The 23775-nt window shown below is 58.4% G+C and overlaps 1 protein-coding gene across 1 annotated transcript; it reads right to left on the reverse strand.

Annotated features, from left to right (window-relative positions):
- NADK (NAD kinase) lies at nt 1–23775 on the reverse strand. Its single transcript, XM_059376580.1, has 12 exons — nt 23672–23775; nt 11410–11628; nt 9670–9753; nt 6459–6588; nt 5733–5841; nt 5490–5575; nt 4541–4643; nt 3816–3970; nt 3494–3593; nt 3256–3413; nt 2502–2584; nt 1–2106 (listed from the first exon to the last, which is right to left on the reverse strand). Exons 1-12 carry the CDS (start codon nt 23752–23754, stop codon nt 1920–1922), a joined length of 1497 nt encoding a protein of 498 aa, XP_059232563.1. The 5' UTR covers nt 23755–23775; the 3' UTR covers nt 1–1919.

Raw genomic sequence — 23775 nt, forward strand, 5'->3', positions numbered from 1 at the left:
CAAGTTTTTAAACAAGTCTGTTTATTGAAAGGATCTGAAAATATTGTAATAAGGCTTTCAACGACATCTAACAAATATTCGAGATATTAACAATATGAAACATTAAGAATTTACTTCAAAAAATCCAATGTTTTCTAGATCATTCCAAATCATGCTGCTTTTGGACTTGGTTAATACTTGCTTTTTTTTTTTTTGTCTAAACCAGTGACCCAAATCCCAAATGCCACTGTCTTTTGGACCTAAAGCTGGGAGTTTTGGTTCGGGCCCCTCTCAGCCCAAGGGAGGCTGGGCAGCAACCCTTTAACCGCGTCCCGCCCCTGCTGGATGGCTATGCAGGCCCTTCCCTTTCCAACTCCAGGCCATTAGCCAAGAACCACCTGAGGGCCAGAATCCCGGAAGCATGGACGTAGAGGCCACGCTCAGGCCACAGAGCCTGTTCCACCGAGGCCCCTGGCTGAGGGTGGCTGCCCGCGCGGGCCCCCAGCCTTTCTATCAGCCCAAGAATGAGGCACGTGACCCTCCACAAAACAAAGCACAGGACCGTCCCTGTCCCCCCAGAAGTGGCCCCAAGAAAAAAGGGCAGTTTCTGTCCCTTCTATTCTTGCCAATTCAACAGATAAAAATTGCAGCTCCAAGAGATACCAGTTACTCAGAAACAGATGCCCAAATACAGGACGTCTGTCAGGCAACAATAACCAGGGGCCAAAGCCACATGCACTGAGCCACGGCTCCCACCAGAGCACACAGGCTCGGGGGCCCATGTGGCAAGCACACGTGCCCACGCCCTACGCAGCCAGCGGGCAGTGGAGTGACCGCTGGAATGATGGGAGCTTCCTCGCGAGCTGAAGGCCCACGGGGAGAAGCAAGAGCAGAACCAACACACAACGACCCAACCACCTCTTTCCTCACTAAGCAGTGGCGTCCTCATCTTCCAGCTGCAGGAGCAAGTCCCACGGCTTACTCACCGAGAAGCACCCTCTCCCCGTGGGCCGTCACCCCACGGTGAGCACACTGAACAGAGTGGTCCCAGCACACAGTGCCACACGGAGCACGTGTAAACATTGGAGCAAGCTCCATTTCGTGACAGTACAAATCCCGCTCCCTACAATACAATCTGTACGCAAGCAGTTCAAAAAGCTTAAAATGATCTCTACAAAGTGTACACAGGACTTAAAATACCTTCCAGGGTGCAGAGGGAGCCGCCCCTGCTTGGTGAGGAATGTGCATGGGTCTGACCTCCCACCGGGCCACCGCTGGGCTCCTGAGCCACAGCAGTGGGGGAGGGGAGGGCCTGGAGACCAAGGCAGGAAGGTGCGCCCAGAGGAGGTGCAGGTGCAGGGCAGGAAGGGGGGACCCTCCACGCATCAGCCAATCAAACACCAAACTGCTCTCTCCAGAAGCGTCCCCTTCCGGTCCTTTTAGGGGAAAAGGTGCAGGACTTAAGGGGAAAATTGTGGTAGCTAAAGGAAGATTTTTGGCTACAAGACATTTATTTTCGACACGGAAAGACAGATCAAGCCGTTGTGATCCCCTCTGAATTTCAACAGGCTGACTGAAGCGCGAGTTTCCTGACGAGGAATCACAGAAAAGCACATCCCCCTCTGGCGTCCCCGCCCTGGGACCAGGCTCTGAGGGACAGCACCGGCACACACAGCCCTGGTGCGGACTTCCGAGCCCCACCAGCATTCACTTTTGTTTAGAAATGCAAAAAGAAGTCAGATTTAAAATGTTAAAAAATGGCTGATCTGGTCGACAAAAGGCAGATTCCTGGCTCTTCCCGGGCTACAAAAGAAAGTGCTGTGACTTCTGATGTCTGCTCGGGGCTCAGGTCAGCCTGCTCCCGGAGGGCAAGTGGGAACGAGGCAGCGGAGCAGCTTCGGGTCTCTGGGGTCCCTAGTGTGGACAGCAGGAGCTCAGGCCTAACCGGCTCCCTCTTCCTCCTCCCCCTCCCCCGCCCCCTCCCCCTCCTCCTCCTCCTCCGTGAAGTGCGCCTGCTTCTTCCGCACGTTCCAGTGGAGACACTGCGCCAGGCTCTCGAACCAGTCGCTCACGGGGTCTCGGACGCAGATGGAGGGGAGAGGGTAGCAAGAGGTAGTGATGCTGATGCTGAGGAGTGGGAGACATGGCACAGATGAGCCCCTCCCCACGGCCATGCCCACCCCAGCCCAGCTGGGGACCATCTCAGCTCTGCTCCCGCCACTGGCTGCACGGCTGGGGCCTGCCCCATCCTAAGAACAGGTGCAGCTGGCGGGGCACCAGGGCAGGCCGGAGTGAGGGGCTGTGGATCTGTCGCTCTCAAGGTCAGCCCAGAACATGGGCCAACACGCTTCAACCTGTGTGGGAGACCAGCTGCCCGACAGGCCCTCGTCTCCCCGCCAGCTCTCAAGGCCAGGGCTCTGTCTCTAGGGCCTGCACAAGCCAACGGCAACAAGGGTATGAAGGCGGCAGGGAGGGCCCGAGCCCCTCATTCCTACTCCTTGCTGGCTCCAGGGCTCACACACCTGTCCCCATGGCGGATCTCCTGTCTCTTTCGTCCGTCGAAGGACACCCATGCAGTGTTCCTTGCTTCTGGCGACAGCATGATCTGGAGGGGGCAAGGAGGGCAGATGTGGGCTCGTGAGTGCAGCTGAGCCCCTTGGATCCCCGCCCTGGGGTGCAGCACTGGGCAGGCGGACTCTTGAAGGTATCCCCACCACCTACTCTACACGAAGGGCAGTTCCAGGCCATGAAGGTCTCATACTTTTGTCGCACTGACCCCAATCCCGGGAATAAGACAGGCAGCCATCAAGCCCAGTTGCCGACCACCCACCCAGGGCCAGGGACACCATCCAGGAGTCTGGCTCTAGTCCTCTCTCCCTGTGACCTGCAGATGTGGCCCTGCCTACCGGGGCTCACAGCCAGGGACACGCCAGCCCAGGGTGGACCAAAGTGGGGAGCGCGAGGCAGGCAAAGAGCAGAGACGGAGGATCAGTGGCGGGCACTGGGTACGCCAGGACCACGTGCCGCTCACCTGCCCTCAACCAGTGGGGACCAGCCCCTCCCCCCAAGGGCCCACAGCCCTGCTGGAGGGGCTGGCCCAGCTCTCAGTGCTGCACCTGGCCAGACAAGGGAGAGAGTGAAGCCCCTTCCGGCACCCAGCAAGGTGGGCCCACAACCCAGCGGGTGCTGGGGTCACAGCCGGGGACAAAGGGGGTGGTCAGCGTGGCAGGCCCCAGGCAACAGCCTGAACCGGAGAGGGGAGAGGTGGACTCTGACCTTCAGCTCGACCCCCGCGGGGACCACGATAGGCCGGAACGACAGCGAGTGGGGGCAGATGGGCGTGATCATGATGGCCGGCACGTTGGGGTGGATCATGGAGGCCCCGGCGGCGGCCGCATACGCTGTGCTGCCCGTCGGGGTGGAGACGATCACCCCTGGTGGACAGGCCGCAGGGTCACTCTCTGTGGTCCTGTTCCCACCCCCCACTGCCATGGGACCTCAGGTGGCTACCTACCATCACCCTGCACTGTGGTGATGAGGTGCCCATCCAGGTAGACATCCACGTTGGACAGGTATGAGGAGGGGCCTCTGTCAATCACCACCTCGTTCAGGACCTGGAGGCACAAAGTCACTGCACACAGGCAGGGGCCGGGCAGGGCTGTCCTAGGTGGCCGGCCCCATAGGCACCTGCACTGTTTCTGGGCTCTCTGGGAGGTCCTGAGGTCAGGGGAACCCAATGGGCCCAGGCCTGAGTCCCACCACCCTGTGCCCCTTCCTGAGGCCATAGCATGGGCAGGGCAGGGCCTGGAGCCGGGCCAGGGCCCACGTCCACAGACCTGGTACTGCATGACCTGCTTCCCAACCTCCGCGTCCAGGTCCACGGGCATCACGCCGTTCTCGATGACCCCGTTGGGCACCGCCATCTTCTTCCCTCTGAGCTCCTTCACGACTCTGACCTTCAGTCGGCTCCGAAGAACAACGGCCGCATTCCCTGGGGGCCAGCAGGGTCACGGCCGGGGAGGTTGGTGGGGAACGGGCAGTGGCGGCCTGCAGGAGGCAATGACACCCCTGCCCGACCGGAGACCACCCTTCTTCTCCCAGACTGAGGGCAGAACCCGAGCCTTCCGTAAAGGCCAATCCATGGCTACCAACCAGCACACACAGCCGCTTCCGCCAGGGACCCCCTCCAACTTCTCAGTGTGAGGAAAACAGTATTGGAAGTGTTCGAAAATCTTAAATCTCTGAATCTTCAAACACTTAAATATTGCTCTACACATCATTAAAAAAATCCAAAGACCTGGGACGCCTGGGTGGCTCAGTTGGTTGAGCAGCTGCCTTCGGCTCAGGTCATGATCTCAGCGTCCTGGGATCCAGTCCCACATCAGGCTCCTTGCTCAGCAGGGAGCCTGCTTCTCCCTCTGCCTCTGCCTGTGCTCGCTCTCTCCCCCCGCTCTGATAAATAAATAAAATCTTAGGAAAAAAAAAAAAAAATCCAAAGACCAAGTGAGGAGACAATCCCATGTTCAGAACTCCTTGTGAGTTCCAGAACATTCCGACTTACCCTGTATCACCTGAGTAACTTGGGACTGAAAGTTCTCAAAGTTGAAGGGGGTCAGGAAGCCCAGGGAGCCCAGGTGGAACGCCATGACCGGAGGCACGCTGCCCTGTGAGCCGATGAGGCGGCCAGTCAGCCAGCCGATCCACGCAAGAGCCACCCCACTTGGCCCCAGCCCTGACGGACCACCCCCGCCTGACTGTTCCCAGGAATGGACAGGCACATGAGTGCACGGCCAGTGGCGGGGTGCGGGAGGCGGCCAGCAGGCTGATCCCAAGCGACCGCACAGGAAGAGGTCAGCCAGCAGACAGGGAGGCCGGAAGGAGCGGATGCAAAGCTGATGCGGAGCGGATGAGAAGCCAACGCAACGGGACCGACCAGCCTGCTGGCCGTGGAGACAGAGAGAGCTGGTCAGGCAAGGACACAAGCCACCATGCCAGAGCCTCCCCCTGCAGAGTGAAGGCGGACTCTGGGTAACCCCAGTGTGCTTCCAGGCAGACTCCCATCCTCTGGAGCCTCCACAGGCCTCCCGGGTACCCTGGAGGGTCAGCCTGGGGCCACTGCCTTCATCCTGCTGTGGGCCCCATCCCCTAGGCCACGAGGCGCTTCTCCTCATGGGTGCCACGTGTCTGTGGGTCGGCAGCAGCCCCCTAGGCCCGTTTCTGCACCACTGCCCCCCTTCTTCCCAGCCAGTCCTGCTGCCCAGCCCGGGCTCCACTGTCGGCAGCACTCCTGGTGAGGACGGAGACCCAGACAGGGCAGATGAGACACTTGGCATTGTTTGCAGACCTGCTCTACAGCCAGATAACCAAACTAAAGCTCTGTATCAGAGTAAGAAGAACGTAGAACTCGGCATCCCCGAGGCATCAAGCCACGAGGTGTAAGAAGGGTAGACAGCCTCCCTGGGAAACCGCCTCCTCGTGTGGCGCCGAGGCCGGAAGCCCGCACAGCTCACCGGGAACAGTGAGGACGCGTAGAGCAGGGTCCCGTCCCCGCCCAGGCATATGATGAAATCGATCTGATTGGAAATGTCATCATAATCTAGAAAACACAGCAGACACAACAAAAGGTGTCTCGGCAGCCCTTGGTGCCACAGGGCACTATGCCCACGATGAGGCAGGAGCGCTAGAAGCTTCTGCCAGGTCTGGGGCAGGGGTGCGAGCACCTTCAGAAGTGACAGAGCCGAAAGCAAACTCACCTTCTCGGAAGGTGCAGAACTTCTTCTTGACTGGTCCAAAGTTGTCATCGCTCACTATGGCAGGGTCTTCCAGAACTTTCTTCTCCACATACACAATCATGTTGTTCTCCTGAAAGGGAGACAACAAGCCGGTCAGCCCCACCACCAAGACCCGGTTCAGACCAGGCTGGTCTTCTGGGAAGCCTCCTCTTGAGCCTCAGGACTTTACAAGGAGGAGGAAACGCATTCCTCAGGCCCAGAGGGCAGACTTCTTTCAACCTGCTCATGCAGATTTCTATCCTTCTGGAGGCCGTGACCCTCCGTTACACAACAACTCACTTGCCTGAAATGGGCGGCGGCTGCTGCTGCTTTTTTTTTTTTTTTTTAAAGATTTTACTTATTTATTTGACAGAGACACACAGTAAGAGAGGGAACACAAGCAGGGGGAGTGGGGGAGGGAGAAGCAGGCTTCCCGCTGAGGAGGGAGCCCGATGCAGGGCTCAATCCCAGGACCCTGCAATCATGGAATCATGATCCCAGGTGCCCCTGAAATGGGCTTCCTGACTTGGTCAGCTCTGGGATCACAAAGCCAGAACCTGGCTAGTTGGCCAACTCCATGCCACCCCCACCCCATGGCCCAGAAGAGCACGGAGCCTACTGAGCGCCAGAGCGGAGTCTGGCTGGCGCAGATGCGGTGGGGGTGCCAAGGGGGCTCTGGGTTGCCACCCCTCAAGCAGGCTCACTCACTTCCATCAGGTACACGCACAGCTCCTTGAAGGGCTGCAGCAGGCTGGCGTCCCGGATCTTCTTGACGACGAGAACGCTCTTTGGGGACTTGTTCCATGTCAGCCGCTGGCTGGCAGGGTCCTGGATGTGCCTGCGAGGGGAGAGGAGTGTCCACACTGGGAGCGCGAACCCTTGGGAGGACAGGCACAGCACATCCTCGGAGGCCTTTCTCCCAGACCTTAGACCGTGTGCGAGCCCCACTAAAAACTGCAAAACCATGACCCAAACCATGACCCAAACCACGAACACAGAGGCGTGGTGTCCGATGTCCTCCATCAGTAAGCGTCACTCACCCTGGCCAGGCGTTTCTGCACGAGGAGCCATGCACGACGCCCTCTGTGAGCGTCATCGTCTGCCCAGGTCACGTGCTGGCTCACAAGTGCGGTGCAGTGGCTTCGGTCATAGCGTTTTGGTCCCACTTTGCTAACAAAGGAAGTGTAGGGCACACCAGCCCCCAAAAACTCTCCTGAGCACCTGCACTATAAACTTAATTTCTGTAAACTCAAAACTGAAAGTGAAACAATCCTAAAGTTGACTTTTGAAAGGCACTATGGCAGGAAAACTCCCTAAAACTAAAAACAAGCACACCTTAATCTTTTTACCATTTACATGATCCTCTTGGCCAATCACCTATTTAAAACAAAAAGTCCTGAGATCCCCTTTAACAGCAAAGAGGCCGGACGGCAGGTGCCGTGCACTTCACTGAACTCGCTGGCTGCGCTCGGCTGTTGACCGGGTGCGGTGCCACAGGCCAGCCACACCGGAGTCTGAGCTGGGCTGTGGAACCGGCTTGGCCCAGTGGGAGGAGCTGTCAGCGCTTCATCAGGTGGAGGGGTGTGCACTCCCCAAACATCGTCCCTGTGCTTGGCTGTGGGCCTCAGAAGCCATGTGGGCAGCGCGCGGACCCCTGCCTGGGTCGAAGCCCCTTTGTGCCGACCCAGGCGTGCAGGGCCTGTGTCTGAGGGGTCTGGCCCTGAGACTGTGCCCAGGCAAAGCAGCCACAGTGTGTCCTGCACAGGCCTGGGCGTCAACTGTGATCAGCCTCCCGCTGGGTCACGACAAGGTGGGGATGTGACCCTTCCCCGGCATACAGGTCGTGCGTGCCGGACGGGAGAGCGAGGGAGCCTGTGAGCAAACAGGTGACTGGAGCCACTGCCTAGTGAGCCAAAGGCAACGACACGTGGGCGACTCCACATTTCAACGTAAAAGAAAACACACATTCACGGTGAAATTTCAGACAGTAAATCAGGACGTAGAAGTTCTCTGAGATCTCTATCCTATCTTACTTTCGAGCATTAGAGAAGTTGTGTCAGGACGGAGCCTCAGCCAGGTGCGGGGCTGGAAAGGGGCAGGGCCAAGGTGGAGAAAAGGAGCCCTGTCGTCCAGAGACCGCAGCCCCAGCTGAAGTGTCGGGCACAGGGGCTGGAAAGGGCAGACGAGGCTGTTCCTTCCTCAGCTCCAACGGGTAGCGCCAGAGACCCTTTGCGGCATCTGCCGTTCTGCCTGGAGCACCCGGCGGGACCAGCCCGTCGAAGCCACCTGAGGCTCACAAGGCCGACACCCCCGCCCCCCACAAAGTGACTGTGGCTCTGCTGGGAGTACAGGATGGCTAATCAAGGTTGGACAGTGAGAGGCCACTCGTGGTGGCACTTAGGCCGAGCAGAGTGACAAGGAGAGAACAGGTCTGCCAAGACCAGGAAGTGCAGGGAGACGCCCTCGGGCAGCTGGCGAGAGGCCGCGGGAGAGCCGGGCTGGGCCAGAGCGAACAGGAAGGCATGAGGCACGGGAGAAGGCAGGGCTTGGCACAGCAGCTGCTGGGACTCTGGGTTTGGGGGCGTTGGGCGGGGCCAAGTTACCAATGTGGCTGCAGTGCAGGGCGGGCTGTAGGGTACTAGAGGGGCCGCGTCTGAACAGGACCTGCCCCGAGCTTTGCAGTAACCAGCAGCCGCAGACAGCACCTGGATCTGACAGACACTAAGACTTCATTCCTGCGCCCATAAGAGGTGGGACAGCCTTGTCGCTGGGTTTCCTGGTCACAGGAAACACCAGTTTACAGGGCACTCGCCTGGGGAGTCTGGAGGTGGCAGCACTGCACCAGCCACCTGGAACCGGTTCAGCCTGTGACCCGAGGCCAAGGGTCCCCACTGCCGGGCCTGCCTCCTGGGACCCCAGACAAGTCAGTTGAGGAGGCACACCTGAGCCCGCGGCTCTCACCCCTGTGCAAAATGTGGGATCCTCACAGCTTGCCCTGAAGGAGAGGAGCCTGTAAGGGCCCCTCAAAAGGCCTCGACTACAGGGGCTGGAGCTCCCACAGGCGCCAGGCACAAGGCTCAGGGCGGGGTGGAATTCTGACCGTTCAACAGAAAGCACCCACGCCAGGTAAGTGACGTCAGTGCGTTCTCCTCGGACTTGAAGCACAGCCAGACCACCATACAGCGGCCTTGACGGAGCTCCCGGCCTTCTGGAACCATGTGACCCTTCGGACGCCAGAAGCCAGATAGTCACTGAGTCCAGAGAAATGACCCTGATTGCTTCATTTTTATAGTTTCTCATCCAGGCACCGCGGGGCCCCCGAAAGCGCGCTGGTGGCGTGGGGGTACTTGTAACAGCCACACCTGCAAGGAGACACTTCTCTCGAAAGTAAACGCAGAAACCCCAAATAGCCGACTGATGTCTGTTTTAAGAATAATTAAAGGAGGGGTGCCCAGGGGGCGCAGTGGGTGAAGCCTCTGCCTTCGGCTCAGGTCACGATCCCAGGGTCTGGGATCGAGCCCCGCATCGGGCTCCCTGCTCGGCGGGGACCTGCTAGCTCCTGTTCCTCCACCTTGTGCTCTCCCTTTCTCTCTCAAAAATCAAATCAGCAGAGAAGCATGTCTGACCCTATTCCTGTGTGAAAAACATTGTTTCCTCCTATACTTTTGCCAAAACTTAACAGTAACTCTGAAGACAACAGCTGAAGTAGGTGAAGTCCGTCCAGCTGCGGTGCCCGGGGAGCAGGACCGGCCTGACCCCCAGCCGGCGGGAAGGCAAAGAGGCCCGTGCTCCCTGGAGCCAGCGGTTGCCCTGTGGCTTCCCTGACTAGAAAAGTGCACTTCTCACCTGGAGTCAGAACCTTCCCCAGTGCCGCGACCCCATGACAGCACAGGCCCCCAAGGAGCAACCCCGCACTCACATGATGGTCTGGGGGTTCTGCAGCACGCAGGCCTTTGGTCCAAACGTGGTCACCGGGCATGGCCCATGCAGAGAGCGAGTCCTCCTGCGGGGGGAGAGGACACAGCTGGTGAGCAGACCTCGGTGAGCAGACCTCGGACCGTCGGACTCTAGAGAGGCTTTCATCGCAACGACTTTTCTCCCAGCATCTGCATCCCGTGGCGGCCCCAGGAGATCCCGCCCTGGAGCCCCACACGCTGTTTTTGTAGCATCAACAGTCAGAGCGCGCGCCTCAGAGAAAGGTCCCCAAACCAGGGCGGGTGTCCAGGCCCTACCCCAGGAACAGGGAGGACTCCCTCTGGGGACAGGCCTGGAACTCCGAATCCGAGCAGCCCCTCTGCCCAAGTCTGTCTGGTGACCGGTCCTCCAGCCTATACTTGGGAATCAAAACCTGAGAGACCAACCCTTAATGACCTAGATGAAGATTCTAGCAAAAGTGCTCACGCTGAGTTGCACAGTCACTAAGAAAGCTACTACTCGAACAGCCCAACTTCTCCAATAACTGAAATGTGACTCAACCATAATCCAATCACCAAACAAAGCGGCTGTGGCCAGCTCACGTCACGGGGACACCACCACCTGGCTGGCCTGCCCCCTCCCTGCTCGAGAGGGCTCAACGCCCACCCTGGCACAGGCTGGGGGGAGCGACAGGGACATCCCCCAGTGATAGGCTAATGGAACATGTTCAACCCCGATGGCATCGCTGTCCTGTTCTACACGCAAAGACGACCGAAGGGAGCAGACTTCATCTTCAACCTTCTTATGGGGTCCGCAAAATCTTCAAATTCAACGCAGACCAAACAGATTTTCTGGCTGTCTTGGAAAGGGCACCCGCCCTTCGAGAGAGCCCTGGAGTCCAGGGAAAGCTACAGCTCGTGGGCCCCACGCAGGCCCAGAGGAAAGGCAGCTCACGGCGGGCCTTGCCAGCGGGCTCAAGGACACATGTCCGTCTGCCTCCCCCGCGGGGGCCCCCTCTGACCCGCGGTCACCACACCCCGCTGTCCGGCCTCAGAACTGGGAGGCCGTGAGCCGATCCGCACAGGACCGACAGGCGGACGCAGCGCGGCCAGAACACGGAGTCTCACACAGCTTGGAAGCTGCAGCAGCACGGCCGCTCCCACGCGGGCTCTAGAGCTTTCCACGCAGGGAACGGCCCGCCCGTGCGCCACCCCCGCTCCATTCACCCCCGAGGGAAGGCGCTGCCCTGAGAAAAGGTGGCACTTTCCCCCCCAAACGCGCCCTCGTGTCTGAGAGGTTGGACCCACTTGAGAAGCAGCATTGGCTCTGGCCACTTCCGCCCCAAACTCACCGCGGCCACGGCCCCAGCAGCCAGGGCAGCGGCGCCACCAGCACAGCAGGCCCGGCCGGCCGCCCCGTGGGCAGCTGTTGCTCAAGCACTTGTGCAAGAGCACGCGCTGTGGGGCGCGGGCCGGGCCGCGGAGCTTGCCCAACTCCCCTGCGGCCACACGCAGCCCCGTGCCAGCCCCGCCAGCGCGTGGGTCCCGCTGCCGTGCCTTCAGGGGCCACCCACATGCCTTGGAAACCAAAAGCGGGGCAGGCACTGGCCGAGAGGGGAAGGAAAGGAACACTGTCCCGGGCGGGTGCCCCGGGGAGCCGCGCCAGCTGCTCTGGGACACACGCTGTCACCGTCGGTCCGAGCGACCGCGCCGCTGAGGGTGGCGGCTGGGGGAGGGCTTTGTACCTGAACTCTTTGGTGCTCGCCAGGGCAGGCGAGGCAGACAGGCTGCGGGACTTGGCCCGGCCCCGGATGGGGTGGTTGGGCCCCCAGTCCTCGTCCCCATGGCACGCGGAGCAGCGGTACGAGGCCGGATCTGCGCTCTGCGCCTTACTCATGTTGACTTTCTCGTGTTCCGTTTCCACAGTCGTTAAGCAAGGATTCCGATCAGGAAAACACGGACGCCTTAATTTAATAAAACAAATAAAGTAAATAAATATGCAGGCAGAAAACGCTATATACACAGAGACGCACCCGCTTCACCAGGAGACAGAAACGGCTGAAGTCCCATCTGCCGAAGGACTTGAGAACAGTCTCTTTCTATCCCCAAGAGACTGGGGAAGGGCTTAGGAACCTACCTGTGTTTCCAGTGAATCCAGAAGACCTAAGGGCCACAGGGTAAGAAAGAGCTAGCCGGCTGCAGCTGTGGTACTTCTGCCACAGACAAGGCCCAGCGCCGGCAAGAGGAACAGTCACTGGCGGGGACACCGGGCGAGCCCCGCAGGGCTGTGCAGCGTTAAACGCCCCTCCGGGCCGCAGAGCGGAACAGTTCACTCAGTAAGACAGACAAGTGGATACACACTGGACTCTAGGCCCTGCCAACGAGTAGATAAAACATCTGCCAAAACTGACCTCTTTTGGCCTCAAAGAAAACATCAATTTCCAAACACTAGTAAGGCAGAGAACCTTACCATCCAACCACAGCACAACAAAATCAGGAAAAGACCAAAAGGTAGGAACAAAGAAAACAATCTTGCAACCACCCGAACTGCCTCAACTTTGTCCCAAGCCTCTTGGGGCTCAAAGCAACCCTGCAACGCATCGAAATGACCAGAATAGTATGAACGCAAACCAAAGTCACTGCCGCCCCGCTAAGGTGTGCAGGAGTTTTCGAGAAGGAAGAGTAATGAGCCGAGATTCTTATAAAGTTAGAAAAGGAATAAGGTAAGTTTAAGAAAGGCAGATGCGGCGACAGAGAGAGGCAGAAGCCAGTACACTGAGCAACGGAAGAAGAAGGGCGGAGTTGGACGAAAACCCAGTGCAGATCTAGGGACCAAACAGGGAAATCTCCAAGGGCAGGAAGCGCCACCACAGGGTCACGGCAAGGGCCCTGCAGCTATGGAGCCACCCGGACCTGCCTGAGGGGAGAGCAGGTGGCACAGGCTTGTGGCGGGCATGAGCAGGTGGCACCGGGGGAGCCAGCAGGATGACCAGCCGCACAGCCCCCACTGCAGGGACAGGCGAGGGAAACGAAGACCCCGGCAGAGGCTGGAGCACACAGAAAACCCCTGTTCCCAAGGAGGGGCTGAGGCCGTGTCAGAGGATGCCGGCCCTGCAGGAGGTGAACGCGGAGCGGCGGGGGCAGAAGGGACCCTCAGAGACCACAGACAAGCCCGGGCCTCTATGGCAGGAGAAAGGTGATGGCGCCCCTGCACCCCTACCCCGGCCGCACCTTACAGCCACCAGAGGGGCTTCAGGAAATCATTCCCACGTCCAACCTGGACTGAAGGCATCAGTAGTTTTATGAGCTCCCAGCTGGGGGTGCCCAGGGGGTGCTCAGAAGGTGAAGCCATTGCCTTTGGCTCGGGTCATGATTCCCGGGGTCCTCAGATCGAGCCCCACCGCGGAGCCCCATGTCCCGAAGCCACACATCCAGCTGCCTGCTCAGTGGGGAGTCTGCTTCTCCCTCTGCCCCTGCCTCAGCCCACTGGTGTCCTCTCCGTCTCACTCACTTGCTCTCAAATAAATCTTAAAAAAAAAAGCTTCCCAGGTGATTCTAAATTTTAGCTAGAGCTGACAACACTGCCCTAGTGGACCAGGACCCTCACAGCTTGAGGAACACGGACGTTTTAACCAAGCATGAACCACCCTACTCAGTACTGTACCCGAGGGCGCAGCCAGCGGAACAAGGCAGGAAAACGAAACAAAAGTCTTAAGGATGAAAAAGGAACCGGTCAAACTGCAGTGCTGGGGCACCCGGCTGGCTCAGTCCTAGGGTTGTGAGTTCAAGTCTTGATCTTGGGATGATGAGTTCAAGCCCCACACTGGTGCAGAGATTACTTAAAAACCTGTACTGTCAGATGACATGGTCTTCTATACAGAAAGGTCTACAAAAATGTGACTAGCTCAGTTAAGCAGCTGACTCTTGGTTTCTGCTGAGGTCATTATCTTGGGTTCCCGGGATCGAGCCCCGCACTGGGCTGCGGACTCGGCGGGAGGCGGGAGTCTGCTTGGGCACTCTCTCCCTCTCCCTCTGCCCCTCCCCCCGCTCGTGCACACTCTCTGAAATAAACAGATGAGTCTGAAAAATAAATAAATAAACAAAAATACTATTTACAACGGCACCGAAACCAAAGCTTATAAGGAAATAGTTGGCAAAAGAGGTAGGGAGCCTAACTCGCGTTATCGTCAGGCGTGGCTGTAGTGCGGAGCGTGTGGCTCTAGGCAACTGACAGAGCCACGCCTGAGCGTCCCTGTGACAAGGGCTGTCACCCTAAGAACACACCATCTGACCCTGCGCTGACGGGACGTTAACCAGACCCACCGCAGCAGCCGCTTCCCGACACACTCACAACGCATCGGCACACGGCACGCCCGAGACGGGGGCCGGGGATCACGGGCATCTCCCTGGGAGCAGCACAGACCCTGCACACTGGGACGACGAAAGCTGCTGACGGACATGAACGGACATGAACGGAAGCGAACAGTGGAGACAAGAGCAGGTCCGCGGACCGAGAGGCTGACACTTAGACTTCAGCTCTCCAACTGACTTGGGCTCTCAGTTCCCACACACAAACCCCTGCAGCCTCTCCTACAGAAAATGACGAACTGGGTGGCTCGGTTGGTTAAGTGTCCGTCTCTCTCTTTCTTCAATCTGAGAGAGAGGGGCCAGAGGGAGGGCAGCGGGAGACGGCATCCCACCCCGACTGCACGCTGAGTGCGGAGCCTGAAACGTCCAACTCCTGATTTTGACTCAGGCCCCGGTCTGGAGGTTGGGAGTCCCAAACCCCACACCAGGCTCCACCCTCAGTGCCGAGTCTGCCTGAGACTGCCTCTGCCTCGACACCACCCCCAACCCATGCTCTCTCTCTTTCCTAAAAAAAAAAAGACAAACTGATTCTAGAACTCACATGGAAATGTGGACGACCTAGGCCTAGGATAGCTAAAAAAACTGAAAAAGAACAAAGTAAGACTAACATTTCCTGACTTCATGATCTACAGTCACGCTACCGTACCCAGACAGCGTGGTACCGACACACACACGCAGATCACGGAAGCACAACAAATTCCAGAACACCGCCCTCACACAGGTACAACCAGCAGATTTTCTTTTTAAATTAAATTTATTTGTAATAAAGTGATGCCTACACCCAATGTGGGGTTCAAATCCACAACCCTGAGATCGGGAGTCACATGCTTTTCCAACCAAGCCGCCAGCACCCCTCGATCACTGGATCTTCAACAGACACGCCAGGGGATTCGACGGAGCACATCATGGTTTCCTCAAGCTGTGCTACCAAAGCTTGGCAGCCGCGTCTAAAAGACTGAGGTCAAACTCTTCACCCCACCCACAGGCATCACACGACACTTTCCACAAATCGAGGGTCTGGGGCTGTCCTGTGCTGAGTGCGTCTAGCAGCACCATTTCCCACCAGCATCACTCATTTCCTGTGTGTCTCTGTGTCACACTGGGCTAATTCTGGCAATATTTCCAAGTTTTCACTAGTGTATTTGTGACGGTGGTCTGTGATCCGTGATGACTGTTCTGGGGCACCCCTCCCTCATGCCCATTCAAGACGGCAAACTCAGGTGAAGCGCTGTATGTGTTCTGACTCCTCCACAGACCCGCTGGTCCGGCCCTTCCCCTCCCCAGGCCTCCCTCCTCCCTCAGACAAAACAATACTGAAACTGGGCCAATCAATATCCGTACATCGGCCTCTAATGGTCAAGTGGAAGGAAGACTGGCCCATCTCTCACATCACTTATCTGTTTTTTTAAAAGGAGGCTCCATGCTCAACTTGGGGCCTGAACTCGTGACCTGAGATCGAGAGTCCCAGTTTACTGACCGAGCCAGCCGGCCAGGCCCTCTGCACATCTCTCACTTTAAATCAAAGCTAGACATGACGCAGGGCAGTGAGGAAGGCTGAAAACCGAGATGGGCCCAAAGCTAGCCTCCTGCCCCAGTGGGCCAAGCTGTTAGCTCAAAGGAGAAACTCCTGAAGTGTCACTCCAGTGAACACACAAAGACAAGAAAGCAAAACAGCCTTACTGCTGATCGAACCAGCCAGCCTCTCGCTTCTCGGCCTTTTGGTAAGATCAAGTGAAACCAGCCACAGTCTAACCCAAAGGAAAGCCCTGACTCTCCTCGACTCTGTAAAGGCTGAGAGGGGGAAGCTGCAGAGGGTTTAACAGACAGAAGCCGTCTCTGTTATGCGAAAGTACACGCAGACAAGCACCTGCCGATGCAGAAGCAGCGTCAAGTTCTTCAGAAGGTCCAGCAGAGATCACCAGTGAAGGTGGCTTGCTTAACATATTATCAATGGAGACAAAGCCACCTGACTTTGGGAGAAGATGCCATCTAGGGCTGTCTTAGCCAGAGAGTAGAAGTCATTGCCTGACTTCAAAGCTTCAAAGGACAGACTGATTCTCTTGTCAGGGGCTAATGTAGCTGGTGACTTTAGGTTGAAGCCAACGCTCCCTGACCACTGAGAAAATCCAAGTGTCCTTAAGGATTATGCTAAGAGGGGCGCCTGGGTGGCTCAGTGGGTGAAGCCTCTGCCTTCGGCTCGGGTCAAGGTCTCAGGGTCCTGGGACTGAGCCCCGCATCAGGCTCTCTGCTCAGCGGGGAGCCTGCTTCCTCCTCTCTCTCTGCCTGCTTGTGATCTGTCAAATAAATAAATAAAATCTTAAACAAACAAACAAACAAACAAACAAACTTGATTGCTAGGGTGCCTGGACAACTCAGTCAGTTAGGAGCCCAACTTTTTTTTATTAAGATGCATTAATTAATTTATTTATTTAGAGTGTGTGTAAACGCGGGGGTAGAGGAGCAGAGAGAAAAGCAGAATCTCAAGCAGGCTCCATACCCAGCGTGGAGCCCAACGCTTGGTCTCATGACCCTGAGATCCTGACCTGAGCTGAAACCAAGAATCCCACACTAATCAACTAAGCCATTCAGGTGCCACGCCCCCCCCCCTTTTAAGATTTTATTTTTAAGTACTCCCTACACCTAACAGGAGGCTGGAACTCACAACTGGAGATCAAGAATCATGCTCTCAGAGTGTCTGGGTGGCTCAGTGGGTTGAGCCTCTGCCTTCGGCTCAGGTCCTGATCTCAGGGTCCTGGGATCGAGTCCCGCAACGGGCTCTCTGCTCAGTGGGGAGCCTGCTTCCCTCTCTCTCTCTCTCTCTGCCTGCCTCTCTGCCTATTCGTGCTCTCTCTCTGTTACGTGAATAAATAAAATCTTAAAAAAAAAAAAAAAAGACTCACACCTTCCACCAACTGAGCCGGCTGGACGCCCCTCACTTGTGGCCTGTTTCCTTCCCCTTCTGAGAATGGAAGCTCCAGAAACTCTGTTACTGAGGCTCTCCCGGCCTGCAAGGAGCCTCAGCGAATTCACATGGCTACTGCCGGCCAAGACAAGGAGAAGACGAGCAGGCAGCTGTGTGTTTAAGGTCAGAGCTCTGGGGACAGGCTGGTCCAGGCACAGAGATCCGGGCTCTATCAGCACGTGGTGAGTGCTTACAGCCCTGGAACTAGATGGACTAGAACTAGAACGAAATGGACTCCCTAGGGGGTGGGCAGGGGACCCAAGGGCTGAATCTGGGGCAGGCCCCCATTTAGGAGCCGCATGGAAGGGTCAGGAGAGACGTCTGGGAGGAAACCGGCACTGCGAGGCGGAGAGCGCAAGACCAGTGAGGACTTCAGGAGGCACGACTGGGGGCGGCACCAAGTGCCAGGAGGGGGACAGAAAGGCCGGGCGGGGCCCAAAAAAGTGCCAGGACAAACTGGTAAGAGATTCAGGATGGCACAGATTTGTTCAATATGTGGAAACAGTGACGTGCGTGTTTACCGCGTTAGAACTACGCAAAGGCCGCGTCATCAGTGACTGGACTGAGCACCTTCTCTCCGCCCAGCACCGCCCCAAGGGCTTCTCTCTCATAATTTACGTAGTCCTCACAAGGACCTGGGGCACCTGGGAGGCTCAGTCAGTTAAGCGTCTGCCTTCGGCTCAGGTCATGCATGACCCCAGGGTCCTGGGATCGAGCCCCAGGTTGGGCTCCCTGCTCAACGGGAAGCCTGCTTCTCCCTCTGCCTGCGGCTCCCCCTGCTTGCGGGCACATGCTCTCCCTCTCTCTGTCTCATTCTCTCTCTGACAAATAAATAGCTTTAAAAAAATAAATATACATTTATATAAAATAATAGCGTCATAATGCTGAATGGTTACAGACGGTGGGTTACAGATGCTGACTGCACTGACGTCGGTGAACACTGAGTGACCTACAGAAACTGCTGAGTCAACGCTGTACGCCAGCTATGATCGAGGAAAACCCTCTAAGGGTCTGACATACAAGGAAAACCATCTTGGAGTTAAGTCAACAGGACTGTATGGAAACTTCACTCAAACCCAAAGTCTGATTTACGGCCCCCACGCATGCACGGCACACCTGCTGAAGGAGCAGCCTAGGAAAATCAGCTCGTCCTCAAGATGTCCCTCAGCGCTCCCACTCCGTGCATTCCGTCCCGACAAACTTGGGACTCCTGCCTACGTGCTAATCTGTAATCTTTTAAGCTTTTACAAGATGTAAAAAGTATATTATGCCGCAAAAATCATTCATTTCCTGGAGTGCCTTCTTCCCTATGAAGATGCATTTCCAGGGCAACCGTCCTAACTTGAGCTCAAATAAAACTTTCTTACTTCTAGAGATTCTTTTTTTTTTTTCTTTAGATTTATTTATTTGAGAAAGAGCGTGCACGGGCACGTACGTGAGTGCAGGGCGGGGGCGTCAGAGGGAGACTCTCAGACAGACTCCCTGGTGGGGGCAGAGCCTGACCTGGTACTTGACCTCACAACCCTGAGTTTGTGACCTTAGCCGAAACCAAGAGTCACTGACAGGGCCATCCGGGCGCTCCAACTTTGACTGTAGAAGGTTTGTTCACTTTGTGTTGACAACATGAATTAAAACAAACACGCAAACACACGAGCATTCTTTGCCAACAGAAGCTCAGCAAAGGAGGGGCAGCTTCAGTTCTGCGCTGGGGCCGAGAGGCCTTGCAGAAGCCTCACCGGCTGCCCTGAGAGGAGAGGCCAGCCGAGTCCTCTCCAGACCTGCAGCTCCAGCACAAGGCCGCTGAAACGCCTCACTGTGCATGGGACTCGGAGCTACTTACTGCCAAGAAAGGACGAAAGAGGCGCGTCAGTTAAAGGAGCCTACTCGGCGAGTTCTAACGGTGCAACCTTTAAAAGGAAATAACCAGCAGGGGCGGAACCAAAGATGTCTGAGAAAGGAAGGACAGGCTGATCGGTGACACACAGGCTAGCTACGACCCAAACACGGGTGAACGCAGGGAGCTGTGTGACTGCCACCTCAACGAGGGGAGCCCAGCCAGGGCTGTGCTGTTGGCCGGCAGGTGCACTGCCGTCCGTCCAAGAAGGGAGGAGAAGCGGAAGCAGGGCTGCCTGCAGGAATATGGACCTCATCCAAGACCAGGATGGCTGGCGAGCAGCCAAAACACATCCAGGTCCAGTGCCCACCCTGCCAGGTCCCGACCGAGCGCTCACCTCGTGGCACCTGACACGCTCAAATGAGACGCATGGGCGTGTCTAGGACACGGAGGCCCAGGGTCACCCAGCTAGGATGGGGCAGAGCTGGCATCTGGACCGAGCTCCTAAGGCCCTGTTCAAGGCCACGGCGCACATACGAGAGTTCCCAACATGCAGCGTGCGGTGTGCGAAGCCGCATTCCAACCGGGCCACCAGCTCCTCTCCTGCCCCGGGAGAAGCGCTGCGTCCAAACCGGTCAGCGGCTGAGCTCGCAGGCCATGCCGTCTCAGCTTCCAGGCACAGCTTAACAACTCAACTGCGCCGAGCCTCGGACAGCTCTTTGCAGGGGACAAACGGGGTCTGCTCAGGGGCACACAGTGATGTGCGTCCGTTATTTGTCCGTAAAGCTGGGGAAAGAAGAGTGAACTTCAACCTGAACTTGAGACTTCCAACAAACATTAACTAAGCACGAATCAAAATGGGTTATGCCAAGTGTAAAACACAACCTGTAAAACTTTTATTAGAAAATGCAGGTGCAGGCTGCCCGGCTGGCTCGGCTGGTGGAGCTCCCGTCTTGGGGCTGAAAGTTCAAGCCCCACATTGGGTGGAGAGGTTAACTTAAAAATAAAATCGTAGGGGTGCCTGGGTGGCTCAGTAGGTTAAGCCTCTGCCTTCGGCTCGGGTCATGATCTCAGGGTCCTGGGATCGAGTCCCGCATCGCGCTCTCTGCTCAGAGGGGAGCCTGCTTCCTCCCTCTCTCTCTGTCTACTTGTGATGTCTGCCTGTCAAATACATAAATGAATAAAATCTTGGAAAGGAAGAAAGAACGAACAAAGGAGAACTTTCTCCTTTGATGCAGGACTAGAGAGAACTTTTACACATGACATACACAGTTCACAAAAGGTAACAAAAGAATCATCAATACGCTGGACCTCACTGGGGTGAGGCGCTTGCTGTGGGGAAAACCCTGTGAAGAGAACAAAACAAGCTACAGAGCGGGAGAAAGTGTTTGCAAAGGAGATAGCAACCAAGGTTTTCATCTAGAATACGCACAGAAATCTCAAAAGGCAAAAGTTTAAAAACCAATTAGAAAATGGGCAAGAGGGACGGACGACGCCGAGTCCGAGCGCCCGTAAGCACACGAAGTTCCGCGGCACTGGCCGCCAGGAGATACAAACACCAGTGCCACGGCCCCTGCCGGGATGCTAAGACAGCCGGAGCCAGACTGCAGAGAGACCGTCACTCACTCGCACGCTGCTGGAATGCCAAGGGCAGTCAGTCTGGAAGTCTGGCGGTTTCTTATAAAATCTTAAAAAAGAGAAGTATAGAACCCTGCAACTGCAAGCTGGCTTTTATCTCAGAGTAATAAAAACGTCTGTCCACATAAACACGGCTCAGGAGTGTTCCCAGCAGCTTCATGTGCAATCGAGGGACTGCAGCTGGCCGCCCCAAGGTCTCTCTCTTAAAAAACAAAACAAAACAAAACAAAAAAAACTACTATTCTATGGGTGTGTAAAATCAAGTCGGGGGGTTACAAGGGTCCCTGCACTATTTCACAACTTCCTGTCTATCTAAAATTATTTCAAAACAATAAAAAAATAAACATATCGGGCACCTGGGGGGCTCAGTGGGTTAAGCCGCTGCCTTCAGCTCAGGTCATGATCTCAGGGTCCTGGGATCGAGTCCCGCATCGGGCTCTCTGCTCAGCGGGGAGCCTGCTTCCTCCTCTCTCTCTGCCTGCCTCTCTGCCTACTTGTGATCTCTGTCAGATAAATAAATAAAAATTTAAAAAATATATAAATAAACCTATCAAAACTACAAAAGGCAAATATATTTAAAAATCTTGTATCACCCATTATCTAGAAGCTAGGAATCTTTACTCAGGAAAACTAAGGTGATGACAAGGTTGTTCCAGTCCTGACCTGTTTGAAAGGATGAGGTTCGAATTCCATCTGAATTCATGCACATTCCTAACAGTCTTTTTTTTTTTTTTTTCATCTATTTGACAGAGATCACGAGCAGGCAGAGAGGCAGGCAGGGTGGGGAGGGGGAAGCAGGCTCCCCGCCGAGCAAGGAGCCCGATGCGGGGCTCGATCCCAGGACCCTGGGACCATGACCTGAGCCCCCAGGCGCCCCACAAATCTAATTTTAAAAGCGACTGTGGCCCTGGGGAATTTTATTAGGAGCAGAGTGCTGGGCAGCAACCTTCCTAGGAGCCACACGTGCTGGGCAGGGCCAGGCCGCGAAGGCAGGAGTCCGACCGCCGGGACGGCCGAGACACCCGAGAGCCCGCGCGTCCCCGCGGAAAACACCGAAGGGAAAGAAAGGCTCATTCGGTGACCCGAGCCTGCGCGGCGACCCCACGAGCCGAGCGGGCGCGGACGGGAAGGGGCAGCTCCAGACGCGGCGGCGGAGGAAGGGCGGGGGCGGCGGGCTCGGGGGGCAGCGGGGCAGCCGCCAGCCGGACCGCAGACGCGCGCCGCGGGGCCCTCGGAAGCCGGCGCGGCCTCGCGGCCTCAACAGGTGTGCAGGGGGCGGCGAGGCTGCCGGAGCGGCCCGGGCGCGGCTCCCGCCTCTCCGGGGCGCCGGCGGACTCGCCCCGAAGCTCCCCCGGCGACTGTCCGCGGTCAGAGAAGTCCGGGATTTCGGGGACCAAGACGCGGGCTGGACCCCACGACACCGGCACGAACGCCTGCGCCTGCCGTCCGCGGGGCCGGCCGGGGAGCCCGACGGCTGCCTGCCCTGCGCCCGGGGCCGGACGGGCCCGAGAGCCGGAGCCCGTCGGACGCGAAGAGCCGCGGCGCGGCGAGGACCCCCTCCGGCGCCACCCGTGCCCCGCCCCGGCCCCGACCCCTACCCTCCCCAGGCGCCGGCGGCGGGGCAAAGGTCACAGCGAGGGCGCGGCAGGGCGGCGGGGACGGGCTGGCGGGGAGCGAGTCCGCGGTGCCGGGCCGAGGCGCGCCCCCGGCGGGCGGGGAACAGGAACCTGTGACTCGGAATCCCGGCCCGGGGCGTCCGTTCGCTCGCGCCGGGCCCTGCCGCCGTCGCCAGGCCGGCGGCCCCCAGCCCCCGAGGGCGCGGCGCCCCCACCTGCCCCCGAGGGCCCGACCCTCCGGGCTGCCCGCCGACCCGACTCCGGAGGCGGCCGGCGAGGGCGGCCGTCGCGCCCCCAGGCCCACACCGGGGCGGCCCCCCTCCCCCCGGCCCCCGCGCTCCCAGGCCCCCGGGCCGCCCCGCGATCCCGGACGGCGGCGACGGCGGGCGGAGGGCCGGGCCGGCCGGCCGCGCGCACTCACCGTTCGCTGCCCTGGGCGCTTGCGGGGCCGTCCCCTCTCTGGGCCGAGCCCGCGGGCCACGCCGCCCCGCCGCCGCTCACCGTCGCTAGCCGGGCCCCGACGCCGCGGCCGCCCCCCGCCCCATGGCCGCCCCACGGCCGCCGGGACCGCGGCGCCGGCCCGCCGAGCAGCAATGCAGCCAGTGCGCACGCGCGCCCCCGCCCACGCAAGCGCCCCGCCCCGCGCGCACGCCCCGCCCCACGCATGCGCCGCGGCCCGCCCCCGCGCATGCGCCCCGCCTTCGCACGTGGGTCCGCTAGCAAGGACCTGGGGCTGGGGGCGGGGGCCCGGGTGCTGCGGCCTGGGGGTCGGTGGGGGTCGGTGGGGCTGGAGGGGGGAGGCCCGCGGTGGGACATCGGCTGCCCCGACCCCGATAGCGGCCGCCGCGAAGAAGAACCTTGGTTCCCACTTATGCCCCCGCGTTGGCAGCACGTCCACTCGCGCCCCTTGCCCCTGCCCCCTGGCCGCCCCCGCTCCCGTCCACCGCGGGCGGGGTGGGCTGGCTGCTGACCCCCGCGAGCGGTGACAGCACCCGCTTAGGATGCCGTCACTGACGGGGTGTGAATCTGCTCAGGAGGCAGATTCTGTTTTGGGAACTAACACTGGTTGCGGGCAGCTGCGACAGCGCGGCCACTCCGGGCCGGACGGCCAGCGGGGGCGGGGGCGGGGCGCCGCGGGCCTCTCCCACCGCGAGCAGCCTGGCGGGGCCCTACACGCCGCGGGGACTACAGGGGCTCTGGGCGTAGGATGTCAAAGGGTCCCTCCAGGGTGACCTGCTGGCATCGTCATCCGCCTCCCCCTCACCATCACCACCCGAGGACACAGAGGAGAGAGGAAGGGGACCAAGGCCACAGTTATCCACTTTGTAGCTTCAGGTGGAGCTCCAGGCCTCCCCCACCCCAGTCCACCCAGGAGTCCGGTGTCCCAACAGTGTGCCAGGCACCAGGGACACGTCTGCGAATAAAGGGTCACTGTAGAAGAACTGGGGTAGTGCGCCGTTCGGTCCTTGGTGACCTACCTGGCTCCCCACGTGCCCACCGTTATTGCGTGTGTACACGCAGGGCTCCCCACCTGTGTGGAGTGGAGTCCTCTGCGGCAGCGTGGCTGCCCGTTTCCCCTGCCCACATACCTGAGGTGCTCAGTCTCCTCTGGTGGGGTCTTCCGGCCCTGTGTGCAGAGACTCCAAACACAGATGGGCACAAAACAGGACATGTCTCACTACTGTCCTGGGAC

This window comes from Mustela nigripes, chromosome 14, assembly GCF_022355385.1.
Source record: "Mustela nigripes isolate SB6536 chromosome 14, MUSNIG.SB6536, whole genome shotgun sequence".
Taxonomy (NCBI): domain Eukaryota; kingdom Metazoa; phylum Chordata; class Mammalia; order Carnivora; family Mustelidae; genus Mustela; species Mustela nigripes.

Excerpts from the sequence above, each read along its gene's own strand:
- NADK (XM_059376580.1), bottom strand. The coding sequence starts at position 23,754 with ATGTCCTGTTTTGTGCCCATCTGTGTTTGGAGTCTCTGCACACAGGGC. Across the intron at positions 3,971-4,540 it reads AGTTACTCAGGTGATACAGG|GGAATGCGGCCGTTGTTCTT; the intron begins GTAAGTCGGAAT and ends GCTGGCCCCCAG. Across the intron at positions 3,414-3,493 it reads CACCACAGTGCAGGGTGATG|GGGTGATCGTCTCCACCCCG; the intron begins GTAGGTAGCCAC and ends CCTGTCCACCAG.